This window comes from Manis pentadactyla, chromosome 7 (genome assembly GCF_030020395.1).
Source record: "Manis pentadactyla isolate mManPen7 chromosome 7, mManPen7.hap1, whole genome shotgun sequence".
NCBI lineage: Eukaryota > Metazoa > Chordata > Mammalia > Pholidota > Manidae > Manis > Manis pentadactyla.
This window is the reverse complement of record NC_080025.1, coordinates 116,658,541-116,677,535: the sequence shown is the minus strand read 5'-3', so window position 1 is coordinate 116,677,535 and position 18,995 is coordinate 116,658,541. Positions and strand designations below refer to the sequence as shown.

The 18,995-nt window shown below is 38.2% G+C and overlaps 1 protein-coding gene across 3 annotated transcripts in view; it reads right to left on the bottom strand.

Moving 5' to 3' along the window:
- The window catches only part of MET (MET proto-oncogene, receptor tyrosine kinase), a 111,136-nt gene that overhangs the window by 81,401 nt on the left and 10,740 nt on the right, over nucleotides 1-18,995 (bottom strand). For 2 of the 3 annotated variants that reach the window (XM_057504698.1, XM_036931524.2), the window contains exon 2: nucleotides 2,675-3,891. The exons of the other annotated variant lie outside the window; for it this stretch is intronic. In XM_057504698.1, the coding sequence (XP_057360681.1) occupies nucleotides 2,675-3,877 (1,203 nt within the window). In that variant the 5' untranslated portion in view covers nucleotides 3,878-3,891. The remainder of the gene's footprint in view (nucleotides 1-2,674; nucleotides 3,892-18,995) is intronic. 3 annotated transcript variants of the gene reach the window in all.

Below are 18,995 nucleotides of genomic sequence, written 5' to 3'. Positions count from 1 at the left end.
GGTAAAAACAACCTAATATGAGATCTTAAATAAGCAAGTCAGGCCTGATACACCTGCTGGACCCTTAGAATGTAAAAGAGCCCTTCCTGGCACTTCCTTTGTCTGATCCCGTGATACAAATGGCAGCTCAAGACGGGCCAACAAACCATCACTGTGGCCATGCTCAGTTCCTGAGGACTGGGCAGAAGCCTCAGCGGGAAGTTAACTGATGCACCTCTCTGCACCTTCCCCACAGAGCACACAACAGTCCCGCCACACAGATCTGATGGGGTAGAAATGCTAATAACAGAACGACAATATATGTGTCTATTCATCAAACTTTATGCCAAAATAGAAACTCAGTTTCAAGAAACTTTAGAAGGGTCACCTGATATCTTGCCAAGATAAAATGGAGTCGTCTTATTGCTTAGTCTTTCCAAACTGGTTTGATCTTGTAAATCAATTTGTTTTTTTGTGAGTAATGCTCTTGGTGCCTTCATTTTTAAGAGGAAGCTGAGAAGTGATTGTATGTGGATTACTGGATGATGTGAGGTCTTTCTTGTGGACTGGGTACATGCAAACACAGAATGTGTGTAGTATTCTTGGAAGATTTTTGGTCTTTAGTAACCAGAGAAGATAAACAGGCAAATAAATAGAGGAGATCTGAAGGTATTTGTCTTTATGGAATTTGGCCAGTGCAAAGGTTGGCTTCCCTTGTGAGAAGACTATGTTGGCAAGTTCTACCTTGTTTTCCACAAGAATTTTTGCAATGGGAGTGATAATGGTTTCAGGTGTGGTTGGTGCATTTTGGGCATTTTTTCTGGGCGATAAAACTGACCTGAATTTCATTGGGTAATCCTGCTTTTTGTTCCCCTGGTAATGCTAAAAAAGTCAAAGGGGTAGGATAAGTTCAGATGTGTTTTCAAAATTTCTAGAACTGTTAATACTTTTACATCAGGGGCCTGAAATGTACAAAATTAAATAATGAGATATCCATATACCAGGGTAAAGTAAAGTCTTTTTGAATTTTTAACAGAACAAGATTTAAATAGCAAAGTAATGTGCTCTAAGGGACCCTGGAGGAATTCCAAATAGACTCCTAGTAAACTTGTGATTCTGAAACAATTTGCTGGATGCAGGAAAAGTGCTTTCTCCAGAATGCTACTAATATTATACTTTTATATCCTAATTCTAGTTTTCTAAAAGTCCTTTGCTTCCTTTCATTCTTTTGTATTTTGTAGTGATAAAAAGGGGCAGCTTTATGGGGAATCCCACTGCTTCTTACAGAGTGTGCAACGTGTATTAAATGAATGTAGGAATGAATAAGTCTTAGCTGAGATATGTGTATGTATAATATGTGTATTCATTGACTTTGGAAGGGGAAGGAGGAAAGTTATGTCTTTATTTCAATAAAAGATGAATTCATTTCCTCAGAAGTGTTTTTCTAGCTTTATAAAAAGAGTTACTTAGAATTTCCATCTGGAGAAGTAGCCCAGATATTTCAACAACAGTGAACCTAATGTTTCTGAATTCATATATTCCTAGTACACTTCAGCAAATTAAATAGTTTCTTTCATCATGTTTAATGTTCTTCCTTCTTGGAATTATAACCTTTATTACTTAGACTGAAAACTGCTAGAAAGAGATGTACATTTCCAAAGTCAAATTGTCTATAGAAAAGCTATGCTATTTCTTTATCCAATTATGATCCCTAGTGGTCATTATGTCAGGAGGCATAGCCAGGTCCATATGTTCAAATCTGTGCCCAAATCAAGAAAGCCCCAGGTGACAGTGAACTTCCAATTTCATTCTCTGACACCAAATGATCTGATAACTAGTAGGGTAATTCCTCTGGGTTTAGCTGGTAGCTTTTACTATTATCCAAATTGAAACAACAAGAATTTCCCTAACAACATTTTGTGAATGGTATTTCAAAAAAGTACCATTTTGTGTAAGTATAAATAATCACTGATCAAAAATATTTGTATTTATAAATATCAAACACTAATCAGGTAAAAAGTACCAAACTAGAAGGTAGTAGACAAATGTCTATTTAAATAGGAAGTCCTTGATTGAAGTCAAGATCCAAAGGAAAGATTTGCAAGCAATAATTTCCTCTCTAGTTCTCTAAATTATTCAGAGAAGTACAATAGCTCATTTAAACATTTACCAACACTTTTGAAGAGATTTTTTTGTTTGTTTTTAGTTAAGTTTTTTTCATTAATGCCAAGACCATTCATTTGTATATTAGTAAGTGAATGGGACATCATGAGGAAAGAGCCTTCAAAACCTACAAATTAACGAGTGTCTTATTCTAAATGTTGTAGACTGCAGTGGGATCTCAATAATCGGGTCTTATAGGAATTGCTGCTGTGTTAAACTTTATGTAACTCTGACTAGAACTACTAAAGCTTATATGAGAAATAAGTTTCATCATCTGACATGCTGATAAACATGCATACCCAAATTGCAAAAATATTTTTTCTTTTAGTTACTACATGAACTTTTTTCAAGCTATGATTTCACTTTTAAATGAAAATTCAACTCTAAATTTTCTTGGGAAGAATTTGCAAATATTTTGGATAAAGATAATTTGCCAAGCACCAAAAAAAAAGCCCTTGATATTCTTTTCTAGACTGTTGTTTATTTTGATTTATACCTCATAATTCGTAAGTAGGAAACTGGTGTGACTTACCCTATTAAAGCAGTGTTCATGGTTGGGTCCATAAAAATGCTGGAGACATCTCACATTGTTTTTATTGACAATCTTGTTGAAGAATTCATTGACATATTTGATAGGGAATGCACAGACAGCAGAATGATTCATTGGTTCAGCAGAATCTGGCTTGCTTTGTGCGAACACTCCATAAAGAATGTCATCATCCAGGTTGGCACCTATTTGCTTAGCGAGATGGGCCCCAGGCTTACTGACATATGCAGCTTGGAGAATATTAAACACTTCCTCCCTTGTGGATCTCTTTCTTCTCTTTTCTGTTAGAATACACTCTAGAGGCATTTCCATATAGGAATGCAATCCAGAGTCTACGGAGCAAAACCTGATTATTCTTGTGTGGAAAGTCTGAGCATCTAGCGTTTCCCGTTGGACAGTCAGAAAGTAAATAAAGTGATTGCTTTCAAATGCATAGACATACTTAATGGGGTAGGAATCTCGGAACTCAGGTAGAACATCAATATAAGACTGGTCTGTCAAAAACTTAAAACCATCTTGCGTTTCCTTTAGCCTTCTCACTGATATCGAATGCAATGAATGATCTGGAAGGTAAGAAGAATTTATGGTGTTGCCCACAAAGAAGATGATGAACTTATCCTTCTCTGACAGCAGGACTTTGGTTCCCAGGGCGCTCACCACACAGTCAGGACACTGGCTGGGCTCTTCTTCTGCCTGTAGGGAGTACATGCAATAAACCTCTGACTGTATGTCAGCAGTATTGCCAGGTGGAAGGACATGTCGCTGGCAGGTCCCTCTCTGGACGCTGCCACAGCTAATGAGTTGGTCATCGTAGTACGTGTCAACAAGCAAAGCCATGTTGATATTATCTTTCCAAATGCTATCTGACAAATTAGCTTTGTGGCTGCAGTCCTGACATGGGAAACAATCTGGGCGTTCCAGCACAGGCCCAGTTTTGTACTCAGCAACCTTCTGAAGGTCTTTATCATTTAAAACATAAATGTAGTTAATGGCACCGAGGTAAATATGATGTTTGTGTAGAACGACATTCTGTATGGGAGTTTCTGCAGTGAAGTTGGAAAGCTGATACTTCATGTTCACATTCATCTCAGACTTTACCAGTGCCTCTTTGCACTCCCCACAGCTCTTCTGCACCAAGGTAAACAGGAGCACAAGGATGCCAGGTGCAAGCACAGTGGGGGCCTTCATGGTGAGAAGTTTATCTGCCAAAACACGTTCAAGGCAAGAGCAGTTCAGTTGTCATTACAAGCAAAGAAGAAACTGAAAGAACTATACCAGTTAAACTATTAGACAGCTTCCTAACAGGAATTTTTACATCAAGTGAAAACAAAAACTTGAGCTGGTTTCACATAAAGATGCATTGTGCAGTTGGACATGACTCTACATAGTTTAATTTTAGAACTCAAGCCATGAACAAGTAATTTTAGAGAACCATTATGAGATGCAAACAATGTTCTGTATTAAGGACCATGCAGCGACTAAGTTACATTCACTCAGCAATAAGTCAGAAACAGCAAATTTCTTTCTTAACCCCTTGTTGGTTGTTTAATGTGGTTTATTATCTGTGGTTAATGACTAGTTGATATTTAAACTTTATTAGTCAAGTAAAGGAATTGTGGCTCAGATTCATTTATTCTAGAAATCACAGCAGGCATTGTTTCCTTGGGAGCATGTAGAATTAGTAGGCTAAATTTAGTTTCCTTTTGGAAGAAAACAATCATAAATTCTAGAAGCAATATGACCACATGCTGTTTATAGGATTTTTGTGTGCAGAGGAAAGGTATGGTTATAATTTGGCTATAGCTGACCTATTGTTTTGCATCAACAAATTCACTGGGAACATGAAAAGAGCAAGCTGAAAGTGTACAAAATAAAATATAATCTTCAGGACTACAGTTCTAGATTATATGTCTTAGGGAAAAAACAACATATTGTTCATTACCAAGTGGAAATCTATTTAGCAAAAAGAATATTATTTTAACATTCTATTGTATGCACATGGATAATATTTCTACTAGGAAGCACGAATGGCTTTGTTATTCAATTTTTAAAAACTTAAGGTACACAAGTTATAAACATTGTGATTTCCACTTAAAATACAGCTAGGCAGGGTGGTAGGTTGGAAAGGATGGGCCTTAGAAGGAATATAAACCAAATAGCTATTTTCTTCTCTTTTTAAAAAATGCTAATTGTGATAAGACAAAGAGAGCCTCTAAAAACATACTAGGCATTATAACTATGGCAAACACTAACCACAGGTCTACAAAATCACGACAGAATTCACTAAGCACTACTATGTGTGTGGTTCTGTGTTTGTACTTATGGGAAATGGGACATGGCCCCTTATCCTTCAGTGAACTTACAATGTGGTGGAGAGATAACACATACATATGCAAATAATTATAAGATACAGCATTATAATACCCTGCATAGCACAAATCAAAAGCTAAAAGCATTTTTAGAGGAGGCATGGCTTATACCTAGGATTATTATGATTATGAGAAATAGGGACAAGTCCACTATATAGTGAGGTCCAGGAGAGCAAGGACAATGTTTTTTGTCTCATCACTTTATTCTAAGTAAGTGAAATAGAGCCTACAACCCAGTGGGCATTAAATAAATGAGTCCATGGAAATTTAGCAGTAAGCACAAAGTCACAGAACAGGTAAATGTAGTACCCAGAACTTGAATCCAAGTATTTTTCACTCCAGAATCAAAGATAAGTTTATTCTACTAAATTGATAGGAATTGCAGGCATTATTTAAGAGGTAATAGGTCACCGAAAGATTCTGAGCTGGAGGTTTTACTATAGGAAGATTGATCTGGAGGGCCAGGCTATTTTTATGGTCCATAACGAGGTAATAAGAGCCAGAATCAAGATGGCTGCCCCAAGAATATAAAGGAGGAATAAATTAGAGACTATTTGAATAAATAAGATTTTACACCTAAATTGCAGAAGGTGAAGATGATTAACAGTCATCTGGGAAAAAGCGGTATAAGTTACAAAACTCGGGTAGTCAGTAGGGAAAATTTAGGCTAAATATTGGGGAATATGATAAGTTAGTTTAAAACATGTGGAATTTGATGTATTATTAGGAAATGAATGGTTTTACATTGTTTACCAGGAAGCAGGTGCCTGGAATAAGTGAAGAATGAAAATTCCAAGAAGACAGAGCACTTGTGCTAAGCAGTGGAGGCAAATACTGAGGGGAAGCCTGCTCTTACTGGGAATGTGGCATGTGAAGACATTGGTAAGTGGGTGAGACATCGGTAAGTGGAAGCACGAGTTTTCAATACTTGCCATGTCTGCATTAGAAGGAATGAAAATTCAGAACTTGGTCTTGGTGGAGTAATTGGGACTCTATTTGGACTAGAAATAGACTGTATGTTATCTGCAGAGAGATTATGGTTAAAACCAAGAATGAGTTAAGTTCCTGGGAGGGATAAACGAAGGAAGAGAAGGCAAATAAACCAAATCTTAGGGAATACCTACATTGGAGAAACCAGTGAAGGAGTCAAGAGAGGGAAGTTCAGTGAGGTGGCAATGTTGCACTGCTCCACAGAAGCCAGGTGAAGGGCTCAACAAGGAGGACATGTCCACATGGAAGCTTTTTGTTGACCTTCAAGAAAGTAACTTTGGTAGATTCAATAGTGGTATCAGACACTAAATTGCAAGGGAATGAATGGTGAGGATGAAGAATGTTTGTCAAAGGAAAGACAAAAAGAAGGCAGTATCAGGATCAAGAGGAGTTTATTCTTAAATTGTAGGAGAGATATGTGCTTATTTGTAGGTCTCTTTTTCTTCTACTAACATTATTGGTTATCTGCTAAGGACCAGGCACTGTGGTAGGTTCTGGGAATAGAGACATGGAGCCTTTCCCTGGGAAGATCACAGTCACTTGCTGGAGGGTTGACAGACAGTTACAGGAATGCATAGGAAGAGCAGTCAACCAGACTGGAAATGATGATAGAACTGAATCTTGATGGAAGAATAGGAATGAAAATTTCTAGTAGGCAGAGTAGTTTGTGCAAAGATACAGAAGCAGGAGAGAGCACATGCCATGGTCAGGAGAACTCCAAGTAGTTGAGCCTAGAGAAGTGGGGAGGGCAAATAAGGGAAATAGGAATTTTCCAAAGGGGCAAGAAGAGGCATTTTCAAAAGCTTGGAACATGAGAGGTCACTCTTCCTGAGACAGCAGGAAGGATGAGAAAGCAGATGAAGTAGAGACATTGAACAAGCTCAGAGCACATGATCTGAGTATTCCGGATAAGTTAGGGTATGTGACCATCTGCTGAAAGTGATGCTCACAGAGGAGGGGCTGAGGAGTTCAGGGCCGAGGAGGGGGTTTAGAAGAGCTACAGGAGGGCATGCAAACAGGTCAGCAAGAAGTAAAGGAAGGATTGCTTAGTGGCTCTGAGGTCCTTTAAGTGAGGCACAATGCTGTGACTTTCTCTTCACATTCATAAGATATGGATGAAACCCAAGGCAGAAAATCAAGGAAACAATGATTTTCAGGGTCCAAATGAAGGTATCTGATTGGGGTACAGGTTCTGAAGGCTAGAAAATTATAGTTGTAGAGGGCAGAGCAAAGCTTCATTAAGATGAAGAACTGGAAGCAGTATAAGCCATAATAATAACAATAGCATGTACTGAGTGCTTACCACATGTCAGGCATTGTGCTAAACCCTCTGATTTACTCTTCATAAACACCCTGTGAAGGAGGATGTATTATTATTTTCCTCTTCTAGATGAGCAAACTTGCCAAAAGTCACAGAACCAGATTCAATTGCATGTCTGGTTGACAAGAATCTGTCCAGGCTCTTAACTGCTTCACTCTGAGTAAAGCAGCTTCCCGAGCTAGGAGGAAGAATGCACTGGGGCAGAAGTTAGGCCATCAGAGCTCTGCTTCTAGCCCTTTCCTTCTCGAGCTGTGTGACTTCAGGCAACTCAACCACCTCGGAGTCCCAGGGTCCAGTACCCTCACATGATTGTTTCACATATAAAAAAGAGATCTTATCTGTGAAAGCACTTTGATGGCTATCTAGTATATGTAAATATAAATGTAGGGTGTTTTACTTGTTATTTCTATATATAATTCTCATTGTTTAGAATGTACTAGAAAATTTTTGGTGCTGGTGTGGGGAATAAGGAGTAGAATAGAGACTTTAGGTCAAGCCATTCTATTAGAAGACAAATACAAACTGCAAACAAACTGCAAATATGTATCCAACCTTTTAGAATACATTGTGTGGAAAAATTAAATGCACTTCTCAATATGGTCTCAGTGTATCTTCTAAAATTGGGAACATTAGCCTAATACATAATTCATCACTATATTTTCTCCAGGAAAAATAATAAAGGAAGAAAATTAATGAACTATTACTGCTAAAAGATAAAAAAAAACAGCATTACAACCAATTTACATCTTAGTTGATGTCCATTAACAGTGTGGAGGGTGAATGACTTTTTCTTCTAGGCTTTTGGAAGAAGCCTTAAAAGTTACATCGTCTTTTAAAAAAAAATCTGAGGTATTATATTAAGTTGTTTTAAAAATAAGGTTTGTATCTTAAGGCTGGTGCATAAGTCACTCATGGTACGAAACCTTATTAACTAGAATCCAAGAAAACATTAAAAATGTATTCATGGTTTTTTTGTTATCTCACTGACTGAGATGGCAAATTATAAGAAAACCAGTAAGCAAGGAGAATACTTTTTCTATTTAAAGATAAAAGCTTGCAGAATACCCTGGAGTTAGTAACATAGTATCCCACACCTTCTTTACATTCTCTTGAGAGCAAATGGCTATTTTTTAGATTGAGAAATCAAAGGAAGGTTAATTTTTAAAATGAAAGCAATAAACAAAAGTAGGACCCATTCTCAACAACAGGATTTTAATTAAAATACAGGTTTCTGTTTAATTCTCAGATGAGAAAACTTTAAACCCCATTTCCTTGATCATCTCAATTAAGTCCTCTCCTCATTAACAAAAGTGTGTGTTAGTCAGATTAGATCTTCCCCAGGAAATGTTTGCATCACCCATAAGGAATGGAGGGAGAACTTTTGGAAGTATTCGCTGCTGAGCTGTGCACCCCGATGGCACTGCTAGTTAACTCACTGACAGCTGAGTCAATCACACAGTCAAATGCACAGGCTCTGGAGACAGACTGCAGAGTTTGAGTCCATTCATGTCTGTATGACCTTGGGCAAGTACCTTCTCTGAGCCTCTGTTTTCTCATCTGAACTATGAGATTATAGTACCTACCTCACCTGGGATGGTTACTCTGAGGACTCAATGTGTTAATGCACCGTAAATGGTAAGAAAAGTGCCTGGTGCATAGTTGACTAATGTCCTCTATTGTTTATCCATGCCCTCAATGAATACTTTTGGGCATCTACTATGTTTCAGATACTCTGCAGAGCACTGAAGACACAAAAATGAATATAATACTTTCTAACTGTCAGTGAGATCTCAGACTAGTAGGAGAACCAGACAAAGACACCATAGTTTAAACTCAATGTAAGAAGATCTATGGGGGCCCCTAAAGAGGAACTTAACAAGGCTAGAGCCATCAGGCAGGCTCACAAATCAATCGTGATCCTTTCCCCATAGTCACAATTCTGAGGCGCAGCCTGGGGGACACCTGAGTGTTAGCTGTGGCAGTGTAGCTAATTAGTTTTGTGACCCAAAGTGAGTCACCAAACTCCACTGACTTCAGCTCTGTTCTTATTTGTAAAATCATAGTGTTGACCTAGCCCTGTGCTGGAGCCCTCCAGCATGGGCTCCTGACAGCTTATTGTGTGCATCTCTTCCCAACTTGAGTTCAGGGACCTTACCTTGGTAGCTTGAAATCAGCCATGGTGGAAATATTTACACTATAGAAATTGGCAAACACTACAAATCAGGGCTTTTTTTCTCCTCTGGAGTGATGGTTATTAAATATTGACAACTGCACTTCTGGGTTGAACTCATGAACTCCAAAGAATTTTCCAACTCTAATAGTTTTCAAGTCTGAGATTGTTTTTCTACAATTATATTTTATTCCAATGCCAATGAGTTGGCATATTATTACTTTCTCTTCCCCATCTATATCATCTGTCAGATGAGGCTGTGTGTGCAATTTTAATATTTATACTGGTAGTGACTCTAGAAATACTTCCACTTTTCATATATTTTTGTCTTGATAGATTCACTCCTGTGATGTGCCTGGATCAGACTTTCAGTATAGAATATCTTTTTACTGTTTCTGTTTTTTCTTTCTTTCTGAAATAGTGCATTTAACCAACTTTTTGAGTTCGTTACTAACAGGGACATGTAAAGATGATCCAAACAGACTAATTCATTCTCCTAAAACGTTGTCCACATAGCAGGTGAAACTGAATCATCTGTAAAACATTTATTCCTTTTCATTTGATAGTTAAGATAATCTCACTGGCAAAACATTTCCTGGGAGTGATTATCTCAATGGCATCTTGGCCATTAAACTATTGGTATTTAGGAGCATTTCCTTTAAAGAGGACTGTTCTGTTAGCTACGAACAGATCAGCCTGTCCTGAAGACCATCTACTCCACTCTGCTATCTATCTGCTTCTAGTTTTTTCATTAAACTATCCTACATTGGTCTTTTCATCCCCAGAAGTCCAGCAATATTTAATTCTCTAAGAATTTATTTCACTACCTGGGCCTATCAGCACAACTACTGTTGTGATCATTATTCTTATCATCAACAAAAACCTGTCAAAAAGCATATGTGTGTTGCATTTTAAGTACTGATTCCTCAAGAAAAAAGCACCACAACTGTAATGGAATACATTTTGTTAGAGAGAGACTTTCTAGACTTTGACATAGGTAACTTTTATTTAAGAATTGATTGTCTTAGAAATCATAATATTTTACAACTATTTGGACAACGCTTCATAGTTCACATGATACTGCCAGTTACATTCTCTCTTCTAATCTGCATGATTATAAGGTAAGCATTATTCCAGTGTTTTCAGATGACAAAACTGAGATTCAAAGGGGATGAAATACTATCTAAAATGTACTAAACATGTAATATAGTTCTTGAGTGTATTTCTAATGCTTTTTAAAAGAGTAAGATGCTTATTTGAACTGTTTTGAATTATTTACACTTCCTGGAAAAGACTTTTATTCAAAAAGCATCATATTTTAGTAAACATCTGTTTTTACCTATCTGGCCCCAACCATGGCTAGTACGGGCAACCCTTGAAAACCCGTCCCCCTATCTGATGGGGCTGTTGGTCACATGGCCCACCTCCCTTACCACAAGGCAAGCTTGCAAACCAGGCTGGCCTTTCCACGAACTCTATTCTTTCGATGCAGAGCTTGGTCAAGGGTGAGCATATGACCAAAGCAAGGCTAATCACAGGTTTTTTTGGGATTTAATGTGGATCCGGGAGAGGCCCTCTCTTGTTCAAAGATCACAAGCACTAAAGATGATGTTAATTTGGAGTGCCTGATGACCGTCCTTGCCACTGTGGAGACAAAGCCTGCCTAAGCATGCAACTGACCTAAGGGGCAGGAGACCCCAGACATGGAGAGAGGAAGGTCCCTGATGTCACTGTTTGAGCATCTGTATCCGCCATATCTTGGCTACTGGGAACCAATAAAATTTGTTCTTCCCCTCTTTTTTATCAGCAGTTTCCTTCTGATTCTTTTATTCCTTGATCCTGAAAAAGTCCTGATCAAACAATGTCTAGCTGAAGCTTCTGAAAACCTGTACATTCAAACACGAAGTCAAGTGCATACAAGCACCTTTAAGTAAAATATTCAAGGAATTGGAACAAAGATGGTTTCTTTACTTACTTGATTACTTTAAATATTTCACTTTGCATTTGGAAACATACCTATTAGTTAAAATTCCTAGGGTGGTATACTAGTTTTTTCCTGATATATAATTTCAAATTCATTCACAATATTTACATAACATAATCTCAAGACAGAAAAACTGTATCTAAGTGAAGAGTAAAGATATAAAAACTAGAAAACATTCCAATCCTGCTTTTAAGTGTATAAAAGGGATTTATGATGATGGAAAATGGCCGAGGCCTCATAGTAAGGAAATTGCAGCCATAAAAACAGCCATGGCTAAATGGGCAGAAGGACTTGCCAGAGTGAAATCCTAAGGAAAATTCTTTGCTTTCTTTAGATTTATGTTATTTCCATTGATTTTAAAAGCAGGCCATAAAAACAAAGCTAAGGAAAGAAGATTCTAATAGGATATTCCTGGTGACATTAAAATATATTTATAAACACTGTTTATGAAGAGTCATATTGTATCACACAGTATTAATCACATATTTACGAGCATGCATTGCATATCATGCCCTTGTCTAGACGCTAAGGGTTTCTACCCTCAAAAAGTATAGATTTGAAGAGAGCAAGATAAATGCTAACATTCTAAATATATAGCCTAAATTGAAAGGTAAATGGATCTCTTGGGCTGTTGAGAAAGCAAATTTTAAAACATTTTTTTGTTGAACATTTGATTCTTATGTCTCAATATTTAACATTGGGTGTCACAATCACCAAAAAGCCTAAACTGGCTTTAGAACGATAATATACCATGTCAAAAACTTCTTCTGATGTAGCCAGATACAACCTTGACAAGGATTTCCAATGGTATGTTGAAGGGACAGAAGAAATCCCTAGGGTTTTTCAGCCCATCCAACTTTCTTTTGTATAACTGTATTTAATGATCCAAAATACCCATGAGTTAATCTTATGTCTAGTATTTCTAGACTAATTTTGATAACATTCTTTCGATTAGCACATGAAACTTTCTAGAAAAGAAGTGTGGTGTAGTGGACACAGTGTATGGGCTTTGGTGTCATATACAGATTAGGATGTGATGTGAACCCGGGCTTTACCATTTGCATACCTTCTCACTTTGAGGGTCAGTTTCTTCATCTCAAACATGAGGATAATGATACACATCTTACTGGTTGACCAGGAGGGTTACAGGTGGATTATGAGAGACAATGGCATTTAATTATGCAGCATACACTGGCATTCAATAAATGTAGCTACAGTACTTATCATCTTAAGTTGTGTTTTAACCAGTTTTTGCTTGCCCTCATCAAAAATGAGGAACTTGGCACAGTCCACTGGGTGGGTCCACTCAAGTACTTGGTGACTGTTTCATCACCTTAGGCTCTCGTCTACAGTTTAAATAGTATTATTTCTTATTTTCCCACCCTTTGACCATCTTGTAGTTTTCCTTTAAATCTGTTTCAAGTTCTTGAAGTCTTTCTTAAGTTGTCCTCCAAGGCAAAGGCCATGGGGCCTTCCATGCTAGGAAAGAACAACAGATAAGGAACCATATTTAACCTCTTTAAAGAGCAAACCCATACCCACCCTGAGGTTTAGCAAATAAAGATAAAGGATGCCCAGTTAAATTTGAATTTTAAATAAACAGCAAATAACTTTAGTATAAATATACCCTGTGAATGTATTTTATGTGACAACTGCAGCTGTAAGGAAGTGAGAAAAATTAGGAACGAGCACCCGTCCTACTAAGAGAACTGAGACTGAAGATACTTCGGCTAACCCTATTTATCTCTTGGTATGGAACAGTATTTTTAAGGTTTTTGTAGAACATCCATGTTGCAAAACTGTATACACATTGTTTTATTGCTGTGTGTTTAAAACATGCTGTTTTCAAAGTGATTTATCAGGGTACCCTGTTCCAAACAGGTGGTTTTAAATATCATGTGAAGGTATAACTATGAGAAAGGGAGTAATGATTTGTGTGTTTGTGGAAAAAAGTTATACAATATAAGGCAGCCTGTCACTGACAGGAAATTTCTGAAACAGAGGAAGTATTTCTAGATAGATTTGCATACTTTATATATAATAAACAAGCTTATTAAAAATTCATATATAGGTGGCTATAGGAGAAAAGTTAAACTAAACATAGTACAAGAATAATTTTCATGTATTATAATTAATGTATAGGGTCTCCTCTAAACACTGATTCTTGATTATGATACCAATGTTATTTCTTTGAAAGAGACCTAAATAATGCTTTTATTCAGATTCTTATCCAATATTGTATTCCTCCATCTTCCAATAAACATTTTAAAAGTTGAAAATGATTGAACTGTAGCATAACAAAAAAACTACCGTGCATTTTCTAGTTATATGATTGAGATCATTGTCCAACTCTGATATGGTAAGAATAAAGATAAAAAGAACAGAATTCTATTATATTCTCAATATTATCCCTCATACATGCATAATCTGTTAGTAAAAATCTTTGTCCTTTTAAGAATGGCTGAAAGTATTCAACTTCTGGGAAAGAATAATAAACGGACATTTGTTGTATCATTGTGCAAATTGTAAAATGTCTTGTTCAGACAATATATTCAACTGTCAGGGTCCTGATTGATGGAGAGGCTTTTGTCCCATTAATAAGTTGTAGGTCAGATAAGAATGTTCCATTACCCTTGAAAATGTGAAGATGGAACTTCCAATGTTAAGAAAGTACCAAGATGCTGAAATTCTATAATAATACTTGACAATATTTTTCAGCCTCATCAATAGATATAATTTTATATGCAGAAGTGCTACCAGATTTTGTTCAATTAATCCAGGAACAAATGAATACCACAAATCCAGAAATCACATTTAAAAAACATGTTTCAAAGCATGTAAGTTAAAATAAAATAAGCACAGCAACCTTCTCAGTTGCATTCAAATATAGAATTTGGATAAACCTGACTGAGAAGTCAGAATGTGAACCACTGAAGGGAGACAAATTGGAGAGGAAGCTGATACATTACTCACTACTGAATCAGATATTATCATCCTTCAGTGTTTAAAAATGTCCTGGGCATAGGACATAGTGAACTCCAAATGGGGGTAGCAGTGCTCAGGATTGGGTTTATATAACTGATCAGTCTTCTCTGGCGATGTCGACCTACAGCAGATGTCAAATGGCTGTGGTGGAATGCTGGTGGTGAGTGGACCCCATTCATGTCATGGGAGCTGTCATGTAAAGAGAGAAGTCAGCATCCAGAGAAAGAGACCAAGGGCAGAAGTGTGAGGATGCCAAGGGCCAGGTCCTGACCCTGAAATATGCAATGGTCAAATGAGGAGGTGTTTCCCAAAACATTATTTTTACTTAGTTCTTAGGGTATGTCTGATTTTTATTTTCTGAGAACTCTTTTATATTAATGTCTGAAAACTTCTCTTGGAAATTGAAGTTAGCAGGTAGACTCTCTGGCAGCAGAATGAATTAGGGACCTTTGTCAAGGTGAGTTTTGTCAGCATGTGACATTTTCATTTTCAGGAAAAGCAGAAAAAAAAAAACCATTCAGAAATTATGACAATACTGTGACTGGAAGGAAGAGCCAAACCCGGCCACCTTTTGTACAGATGTGGATTCCTTGGGTGAACATAATGTGGTTCCAAAATTAAAAGTATATAAATATCACTATGTTGAGATCAATATGTAATCAGAGAAAGGGATCAAACAAAACTTTCTACAACAATCTTAAATATTTTAAAATGAATAGAGAATGCCAAACAAAGCTATCCTTGTAAAAATAGAACAGTACTGAAAAATAAGTACATAGGTAAAGCATCCAATTTCTAAACTCAGTAAACACTCTGGATCCTTGAAAAATCAAAAAACCAAAAGATTAGGACAACTTAAAAACAACTGTGCTTGGCATTGCATTTATATAATTGATCAATTCTAGGAAAAATAATTCAGAGAGTTTTTTTGTGTGTTTATGTGTGTTTGAGGGAGAGAGGAAACAGAGAAATAGAATTAGAAAAGAGAGGGCAAAACATTGAAAAAAAGAAAGCTTTTTAATCCTGTAGGTGCTGCCCACTGGCTGGCAGTCCCAGTCTCCCACCCCATCGTGCTCCAGGCAGTGCTATGAAGATGGGAGAACATCACTGGAGGAAGGAGAGGGAAGAATTGCTAACTGCAGTTCAGAGGGGTGGGGGCCTGGAGTATTTGAGAGTGGAGACATTACTTAGCTGGATCTTGCAGGATAAGCTGGCATTGCTCAGGCACAGTGGAGGCAGGAGACAGACACCTTGAACAGAGAGGACACACACACACACAGGCACTTTGGGGAGAACATGCAGGGCAGTTCAGGAAGCTGTAAATGGAACAGAGGTTGTGTGGGCTGGGCTGGGCCAGGCCTGGATGAAGTTGGAAGGTTAGACTGGGGGCCACATCATCAAAAGCCTTACACGTCCTGTACAGAGGTCTGCACTTTATCTGTAATGGAGAGTCACTTGGAGGTTTTAAGCAGAAGATGGAAACCAGCATGCTTATAATTATGTATTAGATCATTTTGGTGACAGTGTGGTGAGTGCACTGGAGTGGAAAGGAGCTAGAGGTCAGAAAACATGGTGAAAGTTTACTGCATCTGTCCAGGCAATAGAAGATGAAGATTAACAGAGTGAGGACTCCTGTCCTGTATCTTCATCTTTTTATCTCCAGAGAACCGAGAAATCCGTCTCTCGAGCATCAGTTTTGTATGTCCAACAGCTACTTAAGACTGAATGTGACAAATATTTTTAATACATTAATATGTGTGAGGTGCTTGGGCATGCATCGGTAAACAGAACAAACATTCCTGTTTTCGTGGAGCTTATCTTCTAGCAGGTGGATCCAGACATTAAACTATACATGTAGTATGTTACAAGCTGGTGAAAGTTACAGGCAGGCACGTGCGCACACACACACACAAAAGCAGGGTTGGGGGATCAGGAGTGCCTGGGAGGAAGGTGGTGGGAGAGGTTTTTAGCTTTGAAAAATTGAGAATATGGCTTTTAAGGAAAGAATTGAAGAAAGAGAGAACTTAGCCACCTGAGATGTGAAAAGATATTTCTGTCTCTTTTTCGTGTGTGCAGAGGCAAGAGGGACCCAACTGAGATCATGCCTCATGTGTCTGAGGCAAAGCAAAGGGCCAATAAGCCTGGATCTTGGCGACCAGATGAGATCAGAAAGGACAGAGGATCAGAGCGTGTCAGGCCTTGTCACTGTGAGACTTGGGCTTTTTTGGAGTGAAATGTGAAGCCATGGCAGGGTGTTGAGCAAGGTTGTGATTATATATGAATGGAATCACTGACTGTGTACAGGTAAAGACAGCTGGTGGCAGGGGGTAGAATATGGCAAAAATGGAGAAGTGAGCTCAGCTGGGATCCTGCTCAAGTAGCCCAGGTGAGCAACGGTGGTGGCCTGAGCCAGCAAGGAAGGAGTAAATGAGCAGAGGTGGCTGAATTCGGGTTACATTTTAAGACAGCTAACAGGATTTGGAGATAAGGTGTGAGAAAAAAAGGGCCCAAGAAGAGACCAAGGATTTTTACTTTTGTAAGGGAGAATGGCTTTGCCCTTTACTGATACAGAGAAGCTGGTTGTTGGAGCAAATCTGGAAGGGATGTGTGAAGATCAGGAGTTTAGTTTTGTTCATGTCTGAGATGCTCTTTTGGCATCCAGTTGGAGATGCTGAGTATGCAGTTGGATATTTCAGCCCCAGAGTTAAGGAGAAAGGTCTGGACTAGAGATTTAAATCCAGAAGTTGCCTGCATATCAATGGCATGAAAAGCCCTGAGGCTGGATGAGAACACCAAGGAAAGGGGTTTAGAGAAAATAGAAGCACTGTGTACCAGGGCACAGCAAAGCTAACAGGTTTGGCAGAAGAGGATGAATGACACAAGGAGACTCAGAAGGAACAGTCAGATATCCTTCTGGTACCTCCATTTACACCCATAAAACCTACTCTCCTAGTCTATATATATCCCATCTCAATGCCCAACATTTCCCATATTTCCAGGACATCATCCTTGACTCCCACCTACAGGTGTTTTAAATATGTCCCTCTGCTTCCATCCCCACTGCCACCCACAGTTCAGGGCACTGTCACTTCTTGCCTGGATTACTACAACAGTTTCTTACCCAGTCTTCCTTTTCCACTCTTGTTCCTGATCACCTGTTCCCCAAGGATCAAGATATCATTCTAAAATGACAATGTGATATGTCACTTCTCTGTTTAAAAACTGTTCAACACTCTACCACAGTTTAAAGGCCATGCATGATTTGGCTTCTGCCTAACTCCAGACTTACCCTTTGCCATTGCTCCCCTAGAAATCTAGGCTACAGTTAACAACGGCTCTTCCAGTCATTCTGAAGGCAGCCATATGCTCTCCCCACTCTGCATCTCAGCGCATGTGGATCCTTCTTGACTCTTGCCTCTACCTTCACCTGGTTAACATGTACTCTCTCATCAAGTCTCATCTTACATAACACTTCTTTTAGGAAGCCTTCTCCGATGCCTCTCTCACTCTCTAGGAAGGGATTAGGAACTGTCCCATATGCTTGTACATCAATCCTGCTTTCTCCTTACGTGGCTTTTAATCACAGTGTTGCAATTTACTTATCTTTATCTCTCAATAGAACTGTAAGCTCCATTTTTAGCCCCTAGCATAATGCCATGACATGACACTTGGTCAGTATTTGTTGAAGAATGGCTATGGAATGAATTAATGCATGAAAGAATGATCCTGAACAAAGACTCTGGCAGTAAGGATATGATAGAAAGGAAGAACTAGATCAGAAAAATATTAAAAGAGATCAAATTTATGTGACAATGACTCAACATGGAAGGGGAAACTGAGAAGTCAAGGATGGCTTAAGAAAATGTCTCTCTTGGGCTTATAAACAAAGGTAAGGGAAACAGGCAGAGAAAAGTTTGGGGTAGAAATAATAGTTCAGCTAATAACTCTGAGGCATCTGTTGGTCATTCAAGTGGAAGTGTCTCTGAGGTGGCTAACAATATCAGTGTGGTGGTCTAGAGCAAAGAGGGAGTCAGAGACAGCAATTTATGAACCACAGTGTATTTGAATTCATTCATGTATTTGAAGTCAAGGACATTAGTGAGACCACTGATGAGCATGTTCAGTAAGTACAAAGAAGGGGTCCAAACTTTAGAATTAAAGTTTTAATTTAAACTTTAAAAGTAAAAGGAAAAGTTTGAGTGGTATTTCAGAAGCTAAAGGAGACATTGCAAGAAAGGAGGAGTGAGTTGTACAGTGTCAAATCTCACAGAGGGGTCAGGCGGGATACAAAGGTGTCCTTCAGATTTGGTGATGACCAGGTTACTGGTGGTTAGAGTGAGGACACTTTCTCAGGAGTGGGGAAGACTGAATTAATTAATGACTTATAGTGAATGAATGGGAATAGAGAAAATAAGTTAGACTTTTATTTTCAAGAATTCTTTAATTAAAGGATTAAGAAATAGGAGTAAATACTTAAGGTAATTATG